The sequence below is a fragment of the Opisthorchis viverrini genome (genome assembly GCF_000715545.1).
Source record: "Opisthorchis viverrini unplaced genomic scaffold opera_v5_88, whole genome shotgun sequence".
NCBI classification, from domain to species: Eukaryota; Metazoa; Platyhelminthes; class Trematoda; order Opisthorchiida; family Opisthorchiidae; genus Opisthorchis; species Opisthorchis viverrini.
In genome coordinates this window covers 1,359,154-1,376,768 of record NW_008751745.1, presented here as the reverse complement: position 1 = coordinate 1,376,768, position 17,615 = coordinate 1,359,154, and the positions used below count along the sequence as shown (strand labels likewise).

Genomic DNA, 17,615 nt, shown 5'->3' with positions numbered 1-17,615 from the left:
TATATAATGACCACAACGTCCTTGACGTTGTGGATATTAGAATGAGGTACTACTCGAGAGCTTGACGGCTAAAACACAATAGGCATTTGAAGTGTAAACAACGGAAACAGAAAATATCGGTAGTATATATGAAACCAAAGTCTGCACATTACACACATATTGTAGCATATCACGGTGTGTCATACCATACCACATTACCCTGCATTGTGCATCATATCATTAGCGTCTTCTTGAGGATCCGGAGAGTGTGCACATTCTACATGCTGTAGAATGTTCTTTTCTCAACAAACGTAGGTTCGTTTTTCCGATAAGAACGGGTGTGCGACTACAAGAATAGGTTTAAGAATGTGACCTTCATTGATACATTTCGATGTGTCGGGAGGTTTCACAACCAAGTTCATGGCTGACTAACTGAGAAAGATGTCAAGGATCTGACCCTTTGACGGGCGGATTTACTAAACCAAAGAAAACTAAGTATAGTTTGAAACTAGTTTCTTGGAAGAAGCCGGGATTCGTGAAATTAGTTTGGAGTGTATGTTCAAAATTTAGAGAGTTGGAGAATAATGCAATGATCAAATGTTGACAGATGCATGTCAAAAAAAAGCAAGTGATAAGGAACCTCTCAGTACCCGAATAGCATTCCATCGCTGGATAAAATGACGCGAGAAGTCGGCAGCAATGCGTCCGGACAAAACACATCCGATATCGTGCCAAGGAACCCGAGGCGTTATCATGCGGTCCACAGTATCTGCGGCGAAAGGCGTGAAACAACGGGGTGCTCATTAATATGCTAGAGAAATGCAGATACCATAGCATTTTGCGTGCAACGAATGATCCACCAAAATAGGTAATAAATTCCCCACCGTTGTTTGGTAGGCTAATTACTTTTCAGACCCAGCTGAGATCCACTACCGTGCGCAAGACAGGCGATTCAGATAGGGGTTCAAAGATATCCAGAAACCTTCTTGGAGGTAGACACGAATTCTTACTATAGATCATAAGGGGAATGTCGTAACCAGACGATAGATTGAGTGCTTCTGGTGAGAGATTTTATTCAACTAAGGGTCTGGATCAAGTATACATTGATGGTCCTTCCTAGTGCTCCGTGGTACAACTGCCCCTCCATGCTAAAGCGACGGACAAAAAGCAGTTAAATCTGCTTCTGACACAGAGCAGATGCAACCTGGGATTTTCCCCAGATATCAAGCTCGCTTCAGTTGCATACGAGTCTCACTGTATATCTAATAGTATTGGATAAAATGCCCGCTGGTTCGAAATGTTATCCCATGCAAACTGGCAGTTTTTTTCATATATCATTAAGATGACTGTGACGGTATACTGTTGAAAAGTGTCCATCAGCCCTATCGTATCAAAAGATAATGAATGTGAATCTTAATTTTTGGCTTCAATTAAATATGAAGTGGTCAAGTTCGGTGGGGAATAGCACACAAGACATCCAAGTGCGTTCGCGAAAGTTCGTGGCGTACTCATCTCAACTAAAATGGGGCAGATGGTGGGTTGTGTTTGATATACGGTTTGCTGATTAGGAGCAGTTTCAAAAGTCTCCCGTTAACGTCAACATATCACTCAATCGAGTGCTAATATGCGTGTATATCCAACCTGGCGTCTAAATATGAAGTCAGATAGGGCCACATGATTTGCTTTAAACTGAGTAAAGATGGTATTTAGCGGTCAAAAAGTTTCATTTGCCTTCCAATTATTACTCCGAACTCGTGGAGATCGTTCCAACTGAAACGTAAATCGGCTTTATGTGACGAATTGGGAGCAGAGAGTATTACAAACGAGAGATTCAGCTGAGAATTAACTGAGTCCCCCATGGATACCAACTTACAAACGGCGGCTGATCCCCTGCTTTTTCAGCTTCAACTATACACCGCAGATATGTTGCTTCACTTGCTTGCTGCATGCACATCAGGTTGCCGGATTTTGGCGACGCAGTTTTCTACGTTCTGGCGCGCTGCCAAAATGATGACCAAGTTCAACTTGATCGCAGTTATTGTGAGGGCGAAAAGAACCACTGTTTGGTAACTGAGTTCTAATGATTGCGAGTTGCAAATGACTGCAATCGAGCAAATATCGTTCAACCAGAAACCGCCCAGGTTAAGTCGTATCGTCCCCTCCGGTAGGATTGTGAAGGCAGTAGGGTGTTTCCCCCAGGCGACCAGCATATCCATGTTTACGGAAGCAGCGATGCTGGTTTCCCCCCATGAAGGACGGGTTAGAAAAGATCGGCCCTAAAAACCGCACACTCCGATAGTCCACCGGTTGATCAAAACTGTCAGCGCATTATTAAACACGGTTGAAGTACTTTTAGAACCAAAGAGTACGGTACCGCTCAAAGTGTACCTGCTGTGCGCAGCTGCACTAGGAGTGTGGCAGTGATTGTGGATATTAGAATGAGGTACTACTCGAGAGCTTGACGGCTAAAACACAATAGGCATTTGAAGTGTAAACAACGGAAACAGAAAATATCGGTAGTATACGTGAAACTAAAGTCTGCACATTACACACATATTGTAGCATATCACGGTGTGTCATACCATACCACATTACCCTGCATTGTGCATCATATCATTAGCGTCTTCTTGAGGATCCGGAGAGTGTGCACATTCTACATGCTGTAGAATGTTCTTTTCTCAACAAACGTAGGTTCGTTTTTCCGATAAGAACGGGTGTGCGACTACAAGAATAGGTTTAAGAATGTGACCTTCATTGATACATTTCGATGTGTCGGGAGGTTTCCCAACCAAGTTCATGGCTGACTAACTGAGAAAGATGTCAAGGATCTGACCCTTTGACGGGCGGATTTACTAAACCAAAGAAAACTAAGTATAGTTTGAAACTAGTTTCTTGGAAGAAGCCGGGATTCGTGAAATTAGTTTGGAGTGTATGTTCAGAATTTAGAGAGTTGGAGAATAATGCAATGATCAAATGTTGACAGATGCATGTCAAAAAAAAGCAAGTGATAAGGAACCTCTCAGTACCCGAATAGCATTCCATCGCTGGATAAAATGACGCGAGAAGTCGGCAGCAATGCGTCCGGACAAAACACATCCGATATCGTGCCAAGGAACCCGAGGCGTTATCATGCGGTCCACAGTATCTGCGGCGAAAGGCGTGAAACAACGGGGTGCTCATTAATATGCTAGAGAAATGCAGATACCATAGCATTTTGCGTGCAACGAATGATCCACCAAAATAGGTAATAAATTCCCCACCGTTGTTTGGTAGGCTAATTACTTTTCAGACCCAGCTGAGATCCACTACCGTGCGCAAGACAGGCGATTCAGATAGGGGTTCAAAGATATCCAGAAACCTTCTTGGAGGTAGACACGAATTCTTACTATAGATCATAAGGGGAATGTCGTAACCAGACGATAGATTGAGTGCTTCTGGTGAGAGATTTTATTCAACTAAGGGTCTGGATCAAGTATACATTGATGGTCCTTCCTAGTGCTCCGTGGTACAGCTGCCCCTCCATGCTAAAGCGACGGACAAAAAGCAGTTAAATCTGCTTCTGACACAGAGCAGATGCAACCTGGGATTTTCCCCAGATATCAAGCTCGCTTCAGTTGCATACGAGTCTCACTGTATATCTAATAGTATTGGATAAAATGCCCGCTGGTTCGAAATGTTATCCCATGCAAACTGGCAGTTTTTTTCATATATCATTAAGATGACTGTGACGGTATACTGTTGAAAAGTGTCCATCAGCCCTATCGTATCAAAAGATAATGAATGTGAATCTTAATTTTTGGCTTCAATTAAATATGAAGTGGTCAAGTTCGGTGGGGAATAGCACACAAGACATCCAAGTGCGTTCGCGAAAGTTCGTGGCGTACTCATCTCAACTAAAATGGGGCAGATGGTGGGTTGTGTTTGATATACGGTTTGCTGATTAGGAGCAGTTTCAAAAGTCTCCCGTTAACGTCAACATATCACTCAATCGAGTGCTAATATGCGTGTATATCCAACCTGGCGTCTAAATATGAAGTCAGATAGGGCCACATGATTTGCTTTAAACTGAGTAAAGATGGTATTTAGCGGTCAAAAAGTTTCATTTGCCTTCCAATTATTACTCCGAACTCGTGGAGATCGTTCCAACTGAAACGTAAATCGGCTTTATGTGACGAATTGGGAGCAGAGAGTATTACAAACGAGAGATTCAGCTGAGAATTAACTGAGTCCCCCATGGATACCAACTTACAAACGGCGGCTGATCCCCTGCTTTTTCAGCTTCAACTATACACCGCAGATATGTTGCTTCACTTGCTTGCTGCATGCACATCAGGTTGCCGGATTTTGGCGACGCAGTTTTCTACGTTCTGGCGCGCTGCCAAAATGATGACCAAGTTCAACTTGATCGCAGTTATTGTGAGGGCGAAAAGAACCACTGTTTGGTAACTGAGTTCTAATGATTGCGAGTTGCAAATGACTGCAATCGAGCAAATATCGTTCAACCAGAAACCGCCCAGGTTAAGTCGTATCGTCCCCTCCGGTAGGATTGTGAAGGCAGTAGGGTGTTTCCCCCAGGCGACCAGCATATCCATGTTTACGGAAGCAGCGATGCTGGTTTCCCCCCATGAAGGACGGGTTAGAAAAGATCGGCCCTAAAAACCGCACACTCCGATAGTCCACCGGTTGATCAAAACTGTCAGCGCATTATTAAACACGGTTGAAGTACTTTTAGAACCAAAGAGTACGGTACCGCTCAAAGTGTACCTGCTGTGCGCAGCTGCACTGGGAGTGAGGCAGTGATGCCTCATTGCGTCCGTCCTTGGGGCAGGCCCCTCCCTACCACCAAGTGGCGGAGGCTATTAAATCATCGACTCCCGGAAGTATTCCTGGAGGCCTAACAAACAGGGAGTGAGGCAGTGATGCCTCATTCCCTGCGTCCTTGGGGCAGGCCGTTCCCTACCACCAAGTGGCGGAGGCTATTAAATCATCGACTCCCGGAAGTATTCCTGGAGGCAACCCTAACAAACACTACCCCGCGGTTTGGACTTTTGATTCAGAGGCAAGGGACGGGGTTCCTGAGCAAAATCCTACATCCCCCCACTGCTTTGTGAGTCAGACATTTGAGTAAAAAAACTCAAGGTGGGATGCCCCAAACAAACCTCTCCTCTGCGGCTTGTGCAACAGAGAATTATCATTCACCATTGCAGCTCTTCGCTCACCGGCCTTCCCCTAAACCCCCGCCCCACCCATCGAATGACGCTGTGCGATCAGCCCATCTGCCCATCACTGTTCCACGTCTAAACCATCGGCCACAAATGTAAACCAAAAGAATCACTTGCCAATCTCAAAAGATCTGATCCATGTTGCAGCCTTTAATGCCCGTACTCTATGCCAAATCGGGCAATGGGAATTTCTGGCTAAAACTTCACTTAGAACGACCTCAGATGTTCCACATTTCACTCTTCAGGCATCCGGTGATCTCGACACAATGGCTCGTGGTATCTACGATGTGAGAGTTGCACTCATCCCCAAGGCTGAAAACGTCTTACCGGACCGGATCCCAGTAAACGGTCGTATTTACGCTATGTGGTGGTCTGGTTCAATAAGATCAAATCAGGTCGATGTGGTAATTTGTTGCATCGACATATATCCTTACAGACTGCAGTCCTGAGACTGAGAAGAACGGGCTTTATTATGATCTGCCACGACTGCGTCGGCAGCAAAAAGAACGGATATAGTAACTCTAGCGGGTGATATGAATGCTCAAGTTGGTCGACTGATTTCGGAAGAAGTACAGTTACGTGGTAGATTTGCAGTCAATGCACAGCGCACGGATAATTTGGAGTGACTGCCTCAGATATGTGCTGACCATCGTCTGTTCTTTTCCAGTATGAACTTCCATCACAAACGCTCACATCGAGTTACTTGAAGGCACACAACTACAAAACAATTATGGACTCAATTGGACCCTGTGGCTATCAGTAACTGATGGAGATTCTCAACTAAAGGCTGTCGATCTTTCTGGTCACGCTATTGTGCAAGTCTGGCTATCACTTCGCTTTCCATCAGCATTACGTGTACCAAAGCATAGCAGTTCCATTCATCAACTCCGACAAGCTTCACTACCTCAAGCGTATCGAGGTGACTGGCCTACTGTAAACGCATAGTCACAAGGATGATGAAGGTTGCTTGGAGGTTAAAGGGAAGCGAGTGTGGGAAGCTGTGCTCTCCGCTTTTTGAACTGTTTGTCCAAACCATCCGACTCGACTAAATTACCGCTGGATATCGTCGGGATTAGCATATCTTATTGCTACCAACAATGAGCCGCTGCGACAGCCCACACAGATCCCTCTAACACGTGATCACCAGGAGCTTGAACAATGACCGAGAACGCTGGTGGATTTTGAAGGTCTAGGAAATGGAGAAGGTTTTCCCTGCAGGCAGCAACCATGTCTAAGTTTGGCCGATTCGATCAACCGGTCAAAAGAAGGCTATTGTCAGCAAAACAGTTTTCGAGAAAGATGTAACGACCATTTAGTGACAAAATCGTCATCCTGAGCAATGGGTTGAGCACTTTCAAGAACAGTTTACTTTGTCTTCTTCAACACAAAAACTGAAAGAAACCAGTAGGCCTGAATGAAACATTAACATCAGCCCATTATCAACAACTGGAACCCACCGTGAGATATGAAAACTCAAGAGCGACAAGGCACCTGGCGCGGATGGCCTACATCCCGCACTCTTCAAAGAAGGTAGCGTGGTTCTGGTGAACAATCTGATTAGGAAATTTCTCAAACTGTCTGATTTACATCTTGAGAGTATTAAATTGCTGCCACGTGGCATTGCTGTTTTTATTAACTTGTAAACAGCTGGAGTTTCCGAGTTAAATGGCATGAAGTTTGTTATTCCAACTATGGGCGGTTGCTACTCAGGAGTGTGGCCAAACTACTTATTTGCAACCTATAATAGAGACAACGTAAGTTTCAGAAGGGTATCTGGCAACCGCATACCAGGCCGCTTGATATCCAAGGACAATAAAGATCATCCTCCAACGAACAAGTCACTCACCTGCTCCCGCGTGCAGCTTTGGTGACGGTTCCGCCAGCATCCAATTAACGTAGTCTTGTCCAATCCATGTGCACCGCGTACCCAGTTCACACAGTTGATCCAGATCGACCATCTCGGCTTTTTCACTGAAATGAAATTTCATGTCCTTTAGACCGATATTCGGGGTTGATCATCACAACAGTAATATTAGTTCGACTTCAAAGCCTGTTGACACGCAACGTGCCACCATGTCATGCAATTAGTTGTCTCTGAATCACACGCAGTGCTAATAGCTGTCCCTTTTTTATCCTCATGTTTTTGACCCTCATCTCGCGTAATCTGACGAGATAACCTGCGGACAGGACACTGATCGGCAAAACGCTGAACTAATTCACAGACATAACGAATGAACATACAGGTAAAATACACACTCACTTGCACACTAATGTGGTTTTAGCGGGAAACTCGATTGGAACCACAGTCGAACCTTTCGTTTACGACAACCATCAAAGGAACGTGGTGCACAAAGGCCAACTCATTTTACGGTCGGCGCGATACGTGAAATGACCCAGTATATTTTTGTGATGTAACACATTAGTCATAAGCTTCCTGAAAACTCGCCAACGGTTCAAGACCGGTCTGACCGTTGTTGTGAATCACCATGTAGGTACAGTCCACGAGTTTCCATCAGCTTTATGTCCTACTTGGAGACCAAATTGTACGAATTACTAGTTTGGACTTTTGAAGTGTTTTCAACCTTATTTTGTGTATTATGTAATGCAAATGTAGTATGTATCGGGTCAACTGAAACATAAGGCGGCACTTGTGCAGCACATTCGGCTGATGAATAACACAAACGAGAGATTCAGTTGAGTGCTTCTTCAACACCACTTACGTGAAATTTGGTGTTGAGGTGGAACGCAAGGTCGACGGAAACTCAGGCACGATGTCCTCCTGATGAAACCTGAGTATGATGAGACCGGCGGTGGGCTGTCGAAGCGTATTCAACAACCTTATGAGCTGGTGAGTGTAATAGGACTTCATCGAATCCTTATCATCAAAACCAATCAAGCAAACTGACTGGAAGCCACGCACTAACTTTTCACCATGTTAAATGAAAATCAGTCAAAAGTTATGCTGATTCCGATAAATGGGACATATGATTTATGCGTATCTGACCGAACAGGTCTGTGTTCCGCCTGACTTCGCAACCGACACACATCGTGGCTGTGGTGGGCTACCTTGATAATTTCATTTCCTAGGCGGATAAGTATAGATCAGATCAGTGAATACTATCCAGAAGTGCAAGTTCTCAATGCTCTACTGGTTTCATGCAGCTTGATGACAAATCACTTCAGAGAATCTTCAATTTGTCAGCCTTCAATGCAGCAAACCTCCAGTTCACCGATTCGCCAGGTCACCAAACAGTTATTTACAAGATGAGTTGGAAGATCCAGCGTATGACTGTTTGCTAGCTTCAACAGGACGCTTCAATTAGTCATTAAATGTGCAGCTCTCGAAGGCTTGCAGGAACTTGATATAACATTTCTAGCCCCGGTGATAATCATCCGCTGACTGTCGTCGAGACCTGTAAATCCAAGCCAACGCACCCGCTAATCTTTTCACATTCCGAACTGACTCTCATAGGTTGTATTGCATTACAAAAGAGTAGAAAACAAGCGTGCCGTATCAGTGTCCTATAAAATATCTTACAACTAGGTAGCCTATTTTAAACTCTACCATTTTATTCATGGATCAACGGTCTTATTTTGCTACTCGGATCATCGTCTAGTTGCGGTACAATCCCCGCAGAATCCCGAAGATGAGTCCTAACTCGCACGCATTTCTACCGGTTGTGCTAAAAGATCACCAATAATGTACATGAACCACAAAAGAAAGTTAGCGATCGCCTCTGCAAGTACGCCGTTAAAAGTGATTTTTTTAAAATTTTTCTTGGGAAGTCTGATGAGCATAGGAAATGGAATAGGTGATCTCAAGAGTAAGTTATGTTTAACAAGGGACTCTACGATGAAAACGAGGTGTGGGCTCCCCAAATCAGTTATGTTCAAAATATAGTGACTAGTTGAAATTAGTTTCCCCAGAGTGGACACCTTCATTCTAAAAAAACGGTCCTTCCTCTTTGCGAAAACCTTAATAGTAGACCGGTGGCCAAAATCCTAACCTCTTTAAATGGGTAACGTAAACGCTGTCGGTCTTGGGTTTATTACACTTTGATAAGGACCTATTTTCTCATAGACCAGGAGTTGATGGCAGGGCGTTTCTGTTCAGCTCTACGAAAACAGGATTGTCACAAGCATTATAAAGAACTACATACCATTTTCAGAGCACACTTCTGATACTACTCAATGAGTCTGACAACTCAACGTTACCCACAAATGGTGGCCTGCTGCTCTAAGTGTACAATGCATGTGAGCTGATGATAGTGACTGACGCTATCTGCATTTTTAAGGTTTCTCGGAAGAAGTCTCAAATAAATAATGGATAATGCAGCGAAACATTCCATGTCCTCAGATGATCGCGTCATGAGAAATAATGTATGCTTATCCCTCAGAGGTGGAGTGAAGGCGGTTTAGTCCAGGCGAGGAGGCCGTTTATGAAAAACTATGTAAAGGTTACAACGTCATCAAAAAATTATCAAGCCACACTTCCTATTTCCCGTGGATATTTTTGTAAATAATGCCTATCTCAGCTTACACACCCTTAAATAGCAATGGCTAACACAAATAGAATTATCCTGATCACCCATACCTCTTGCTACCACAAATGTTTTACCTTTCTGTAAGAGATTGTTGCAGATGAATCATACCTGATAATCAATAAGCCTAATTACTACGTCTACATTCGGAGTGACTAACAAACCGACTGTAGCTAACAATTACGTAAGTTTAATCGGCTAGGCACATATTACGTTGAGAAGAAAAGTTAATCATCTCATGGCTGGATTAATTTGGGATGCTACGTGTTTCGACCGACCAATACGTCAAAACTGATGCATCAGAGGATTTGTGCTTACCACTATTCTATCGTAACTAGTTTTTGTTATGCGATGATAAAGCGTAGGAGAATCAAACAGCATGGGGGAAGACGAAGCAGGGAGTGTCAGGTGACTGATTTTGGACCTCGGGTAAACTTTTAGGCTGCCTGTTCCGGATGAAGAGATTCTGCGAATAGATTGATGCAAAGTATTGTAATCCATAGGACGCATGGTCAGTTATAGTCTTGACCTCATCTGCCGCTTGCACTTCATCAGTAATGCTCACGTGATTGTGAACATCAATACTGGTTTCCATTTTTCGCGTACATCCTGGCATGAGGGTTAAAAAGCTAACATATTTCATGTTTCAAACAAGGTTGCTTATCAGTTCTCTTGTCCCTCATGCACGAGTGACAATGAATAACTGGTCTCTTCCTTTTCTTGCCTCACCCACAATTACCGTCCACAACACATTCCCTCGATAAACAAAAACTGCTCGTGTACAGCACCTCGTCAACCAGATGCCGCCCATGTTTCGACTCGTCTTTTTCGAAAGATCGCACGTACGTCCCACTGTTGTGAATACAGACGCTATTCATCGGTCCTGAAAACTGTCCGTGCAGCGGCACTGACAAATTCAAGAAGTGAACTTCCTAGGCATCTATATTTCTTCGGTGATGTAAACTAATGCGATACAGTGGATATCAAGGCAAGTCGAGTGAATGAGGGGTTGGACAGATTAACTTGATTGCTGATGTAACTCAGTTAATCCACTTAGATTATAGGTGAATAAATACAATATTTTCACCAAATGTGTTATATTAGTCTCCCAATCAACTTGTCATAAAAATCCAGTAAAAAACTTGAAAAATTCCTCCCCATCTGCAGACATTTTACCAACTTATCAGTCTGTCTTGGTCTTACAAAGTTCAAACCTAACTTTTCTGTTGGCCTAGGGGAGCTAAAACTTGAAGCTGCCGAATAGATTTCGGTCCAAGCCAGCTTGAGCTAGACGAGGTACACCGTCCAGTTCTTGCGCAATCGAATGTTCGGAAATGCGAAGCTAATGTAAGTTTCTGTTAAGAAGGACAATAACATTTTTGCCAGTGTGCCAATAAGGCAATGAAAATGAGTGAATTAGCTGAGAAAACATCCTCAACTTAAAAGCTTGTGGCGTGTGACAGCCGGAGTATCAGATGTTAGCAGTCTTTACATCAGTCCTAAAGACACATTCGCTTGATCAGACTTAAAAAAATGTAAATAATCCCTCGAAGTCAAAGCATATGAGGTAAAAGTTTTGTCTGTTCCCACTATCCCGCTTGCTCTTCTGCGATGTGTCGGAAACAACAAGAATGACGTCAGTAGCAACGGGTATAAGTGTATAGAGGACAAACTAACGTTTCGTCCAATTGTTCGTCCTCTTCCCCTTCAAAACCAAAGTTGTTGTAAGCACCGGAGTCTTCGCGGTGTGAGCCCCACTCAGCTTCCAGGTATTTCAAGTCTGCGTCTTCATTCAGCTCCACATAATCCTCTGCACTGTGCGGTTTTGCATCAGCCTTTGAAAAAATGGCATGTACTTTCTTTCCGAACCGCTGAAACTGACTCCAAAAGAGGTAGAAAAAGTGAAACCGCATGTGCCATCTTCCAAACGAACAACGGTAGGATTACATTCAGTTGGGCATAAACAAATGAATTATCCAGACAAAACAAGATGTAGACAATCCTCAACCACATCTGCATGTAGAGCACACCTAGAACCCTTCAGTATGTAATACCAATGTTACGATTTTGTAAGACGATAAAAAATGTGCGCATAATTAACAGTCAGCAGCCCAAAATATTACATTTTCGGTTGCTACATATTCCATCTGCTTGGTGCAATCTACGGAACTCAGTATTCGGACAATGAAATTGAATTTTCGAAAGTTATGACGTGCCCCTGATGGACTAAAGCAATCGGGCAATCGAATTGAGAATATCCGTCCGAACTTATAAGCCCCCATTTAGACATCTCAGGGTCTCAGCAATGCTGGTAAATTAGTCCACAAGACTTTTCAACCAGACGCATGGTTGCTTCAGCAGCTGTAGCACTCTTTCGATGCCTAGCTGCCATGCCACGCGAAGGAAGCACGAGGGCTGGGATACTGCCAGGTTGCCCAAGCCTGGACAGAGGAAGTCAGGAGGTCGAGGTCGGGTTCGAATCACGAACCTTCCGGTCAGTAAATTCGTGTTTCAACCACTTGGTCCATCTCGTCCCATGGTTGCTTCAGTGAAGAATTTAATTTGGTGGGCTGCAAAGACGGTTTTTGGTTTGAGCACATACGCAATAAGATGCAACATTTTGGCGTAGGAAGTTTTACTCTACTCGTGAAGGTTTCGCAGCTGAGAGTATTGTGCGGATGATGAGCACCGCAATCTACTCGTCAATCACGATTGACTGGCAGTAGCAGGATACCCAGGGCGGTTAAATTTCAAGTGCAGTGCTGTCACTTAACAAGGTGCCCTCCGGAGTCTGCTATGAAGCAGCGCACAAGAAAACTCCGGCCTGTATTCGATTGCGTTACAAGAGAGAGACAGATTCTTCCAAGAAGAAAGCGGCTTAATCAGAAAGGTTGAAATGGATTTTCTAAGTATACCACATCAATATAAAAAGGCTACTTTGGTATCCGCTGCAAAAGGGCCAGTGATACCATCAATGGCATTGGATCAAAACGCGTTCTAGATTGTAGCTCACACAGTTCATCTATTGTTGACAGGAATCCACGGGCCTGACAAAGTATGTCGCTTCCTCGTGTACAGAAGAGTGTCAAGGTGTGATCAAGATGACGAAATCCCACACTTCACATACATGTTCCATGTTCGAAAACACGAACTGTGCCATATCAGAAGTACTTTTTTACCCAAGCAGACTGTCTCAATCAGCAGTACTCAAGGCTGTTTTCGGGAATTCTAGTTTTCTGAGGATTACGGTGCACTCCAAGCGCACTCCTAGCGGACAAAGGTATCGAGTCATGACTTTCTATTTCTAACAAATAAGAACTTTGAAATAAAGATAGGTTTCAGCGGCACCTCCTAACCAGTTTTTGCACCCAACAAGTGAGCAAGTTGCGAGGGCTTATAGCACCCAGCAAAAAGAGGGGGAGAGCAGCAGGTTATTGCAAAAATCACAGCCAACCGAGCAAGCATATATATACCTTAAAGGTTGTTTGCACTTATAATGTGGCTTGACCATGTACGTTTTGCCTTGCTTAACAAACACCAAATTCAAGGGCCACCAAACTCATTTGACCTGGCAGCCTACGAAAAAGGCGCCAGACCTGTCTATTTCTGTTAAACTAATGTAGGAACCTTCAAATAGTGTTTTTTGGCTCATTCAGTGTCGACTTTAGTTTTGAGGGATGATGCTTTAAAAGTACGACTTAAACCGTACGCCCTCCAAGAGGGAGGGCCCAATCTTTTGAGGGGAACACTGTGAATGAGAAAGCTTCATCCAGATTAACATACCATTGTGTTGTATTTTTGTCACGCAGTAGACTGGTCTTACTTTTATGAACTGGTGTGAGTATATTTTTACTAAGGTGCAAATATGACAGGGGAACAGCGACACAAATATCTGGGTTTGTATACCGTACTATTATTGTAAAAAAAAATAAAAATGTATAAAATATCGGCGGTATACACTCGTCGGAAACAAGTGGGGCTACAAGGTACAAACAATGGGTGAGAAACAGCTTCGAGCTCCTGATGCTCCTACGCTGGCACATAGTTGGCCTGAAGGTAAAAAAACAGTGGAACAGAAGAACAACCACTGGCTAACTTGCGCGTAAAAGATATAAAATTACAACAGGAGTTGCATATATGGACGAAAAACGTGAGGAATTTACACATTTAAAGGGTGCTGCAGATATTTACGGATGCGAGAACAGCAACTTCATATTTCTTTTCAGTAAGTCTTGGACTACTTAATTACTAGCATTAGCCAAATTTAGATGCCGGTTCGCATATGTCGAGGACGATCCCCGTGCGACTAAGGTCACGCATAGTTCATGGAAAAACTGAGACCCGAGATGACGCAGCAAAAAAGTAAATATGCAAAGTGGGTAGGATATAATTCGACTTTGCCCTGCTTTGTAACTGGTGTTCGGTTTGAAAAGGCAATCGCAATTGGCTGACATGTCAGATGCATGTTAGCCAGTATGCAGATTCCTTTTATCGACTGATCAGTCTGTAACCACGTGAATAACCCATTTTGTAAGGTAATTATAGTTACGTTTTCTTTTATTGGTAATTTGGTACTGACGAGCCAATAGGAAATGAGCCCATATGCGAGGTTCGTCTTCTAGTCCCATTGTTTAGTTTCCTAAAGGGATGTAATTGTTTGAGAAGTTTAAATGAAATTAGTCTGATTTAGCTTAATTAGTAGGTAACATTAATAATTGTCACTGACAAGGCAAAAACGTCCAAGCATCTTCCAAACTTGAGTCTGAGTAAAATGGACTCAACCAGCCGGGAATTGGACAAGGAGCCGGGATTTATGGGTTTTTACGCAGACATAGTTTTACCACTATACCCTCACCTTAGATTTGACTGTCTGTCATGAAAGGTTCAAAGATGTGCCTGACTGTGGAGTCAGCAGTCCACCGAAGTTTTTTGGTGAAAAAATCAGAAGTTATCATCCTGATGAGCTGTAAGAACGGCGTACATGTCGTACAGTGGTTGCAGCTACCCCAATAGTGATCTTGGTCAACTCAATAAACCTCCGTTTTCTGGCAAGTTCCCAGTGCACACTCAAACTGAGCATAGCTCAGTCTGCGGCGAGTAAATTATGGAAAACGTACAACACTGATAGGTAAGCACGTGAAACAAACAGTTTTCAGAGGAAGTTGTCAAAGAATTTCATTCAACAGTTTTCTTAAAAAATGTTGTAAAGTGCAAGACTCCCAACTCAGTCACGCCCATCATCAGTCAAACGGAACGAGAGCTGTATTGGCCGTAAGTTTACTTGTTCGTTACGTACTTTGCTTCAGTCTTCTATTCGTCGGTGATAACATTGGCGAAACGCACGAAACTCTTCTAGTAAACATAGGAATAAGAAATCAGGACCTTGAAGGGAAACCAGAACAACTCCACGAAAATTGCTACGAGATTCCAAAACTTTGTACTTACCATGAGAGTAAATCTTCGATGGACTGCCGAATCTTCAGTAGATTCTGCCTGATCCAGCGGAGCACGAGAGGACCGAGGTGCTCGGCGGTCTTGGACTGTTAAGTTTTTTCCACTAAAGGGTTTGGGTAGACGCCAGATGGAGGTTCTGCGTTTTTGTGTTGATTTGATTTGTGACGGACTTTTATACCTTGGTGCATCTGTACCTAGTGATACCTATAAAAAGTTTAAACTAGGTATTCTTTATCTGATGAATAAAAGTTCTGGCCGTTTAGATGTAAAAATGAAATTTTCACATGCCTGTCTCGAAAACTTGAGATAGCATGGTGGTACGAATGAAATGTGGTGAGCAATCATTTTGAAGTCATCGGAAGGTGTACTACTGTCAGTATGCAATCGCGCAAAACATCAATATCGGGTCTTGGGTTTTCGTAAATATACGGATCAAGCTTGGGGAAAGGTATAAAGTAAGGAACGTCGCGATTACATCGCTCACTCGATTAAGAGAAACTGAGCTGTATGCGAGTGCTCTGAAGATTTCCGCTGGTGTGATGGGGAGACATCCCGGAAACTTCGCTGAATGCTTCGGATATCCGACACACATCCTCAGTTGTCACGACGGATTAACAAGGTGAACTCGTATACAGTATCCTACTCAATAAACCAAGTATTCAGGAGTGCTTGATTTATTGCTCGCATGTTGGAGTGTATCATTTCACCCAAATTAACCTTTTTCACCGAACCACATAGGTAAATGTCATCCCAACTAAGCCACTTTAACTGTCCATAATTTGACAGTGAATAACCTCCGCATGGATGTGGCCTAGAAATTCGATTTCTGTGCAGCCTTTGTGACATCGACCAACACCTGCCATATGTGTAGCATTTTTATTGAAACAAAGAATAAGATGGCTTGCACGGATGCACAACAAACCCATCTGGAGCCATCACAAACGGGAAATCCATTATTTCAGAAGAGCTTGGTAAACAGTCGGTCGTTTTTATTTGGACAACGTTTCGCTTTTAACACAAAGGCTTCAACAGACCAAGCTTTTGTGTAAAAAGCGAAGCGTTGCCCAAATGAGAACTACCGATTGTTCACCAAGCTCTTCTGAAAAACGATGACTTCTCAGTCGGTTCCAAACCTTTTCCAGTTGATTCAGAAATCCATTAATTGCACTAATCACACAACATTACACTAATCAGTCTAAATAGATCCGGAAGCACGCTGTGGGATCCAAGCACGAACTGTATCTCCACCAAACGACGCATTTTAGCGAAGTTGCATGCAACTCGCACGTGCATTGGCATTAATAACGGAATCGAAGTATGCACTCAACTCATAAATACAGCTAAACGGTGTTCAGAGGCTCTCAAATCATCCACACTCTCTTCAGTGAAACTACAATGTCAAATTAAACTCACCCTGCGGTCAACTACACTACGGAGAGGTGACATCATGAGGACGGAGGTAAAACCCCTAAGTAACGGATGAGATCATCACTTTGATGAGAATCATCTAACATTCAGAAGCAAATGCGATTCTGACATACGATAAACATCATAAACGAAGTTTTTATTTGAATTAGGAACGACTGATTTGCCTAATTAGGCGAATTAGGAAAATCATGGTCTAAAATTGACATTTTTTGCTCAGAGGAAGTTGAGGAAACATGGCATTCACTTTATGGGTAGGGGATGAATCATTGAAAGAGCGATGGAATTACTAGCTCTTCTCGCACGTTTGCCTGATCACCTGGACTCATCTGAACGCGCGTACAAATCCGCGCTTCTATCCGCTCACTGAAAGTAATGCTGGTTTTCGGAACATTGAGGCACGCGTACTGGTGATTTTTCACGAAACACAGACCTTCCGGGCCAGCTGTGGGGACCGAAACTGTAATCTCGCCTGCATTTTTGAGCCTAGCGCGTAGGTGTTAGTCATGTAGGCAGGTAGCTGAATCCCACATGCGTTTAATCTGAGTGACTCGTAGTCTGATCGACACATCCACAGGCCTATGGATGACGCATTACAACACTGCTAGGTTTCGATTGCGCGCAAAAGCCTTGTATCAGGATGATGATTAATTGCGCCTAGCGCTAAAAGAGTAATGGAATCACCGGCCTAGTCTAAGGCAATAAACAGCCGCCAAAACAGCGGAGAAGAATCGAATATACACTCATTTGCAAACTAATTTGTTTTTTCCGAGAAACTCACCTGGAACCCAGCTGGATCTCTCGTTTGTGATTTTCTCAGGCAACTGAATGCCCTGCACCAGGCAGCCTCATGTTTCAGTCGCTACGATATTCGAGATATCGCGATACATGTATATCTTTATAATCTACTACTCATAAGTTTGCTGAATTAGTTTGCAAATGAATGTATATTCGCTAATTTCGTGCAATTTGTTTTCAAGTAGAACATAAGGTT

The 17,615-nt window shown here is 43.4% G+C and overlaps 1 protein-coding gene across 1 annotated transcript in view; it reads right to left on the bottom strand.

The window, feature by feature from the left end:
• Nucleotides 1-17,615, bottom strand: part of T265_05014 (hypothetical protein) — a gene marked incomplete at both ends in the record, with an annotated part of 64,406 nt that overhangs the window by 7,084 nt on the left and 39,707 nt on the right. Inside the window, 5 exons of the mRNA XM_009169904.1 lie at nt 630-748; nt 2,996-3,124; nt 7,048-7,172; nt 11,420-11,619; nt 15,188-15,400. Of these exons, the coding sequence (XP_009168168.1) occupies nt 630-748; nt 2,996-3,124; nt 7,048-7,172; nt 11,420-11,619; nt 15,188-15,400 (786 nt within the window). The remainder of the gene's footprint in view (nt 1-629; nt 749-2,995; nt 3,125-7,047; nt 7,173-11,419; nt 11,620-15,187; nt 15,401-17,615) is intronic.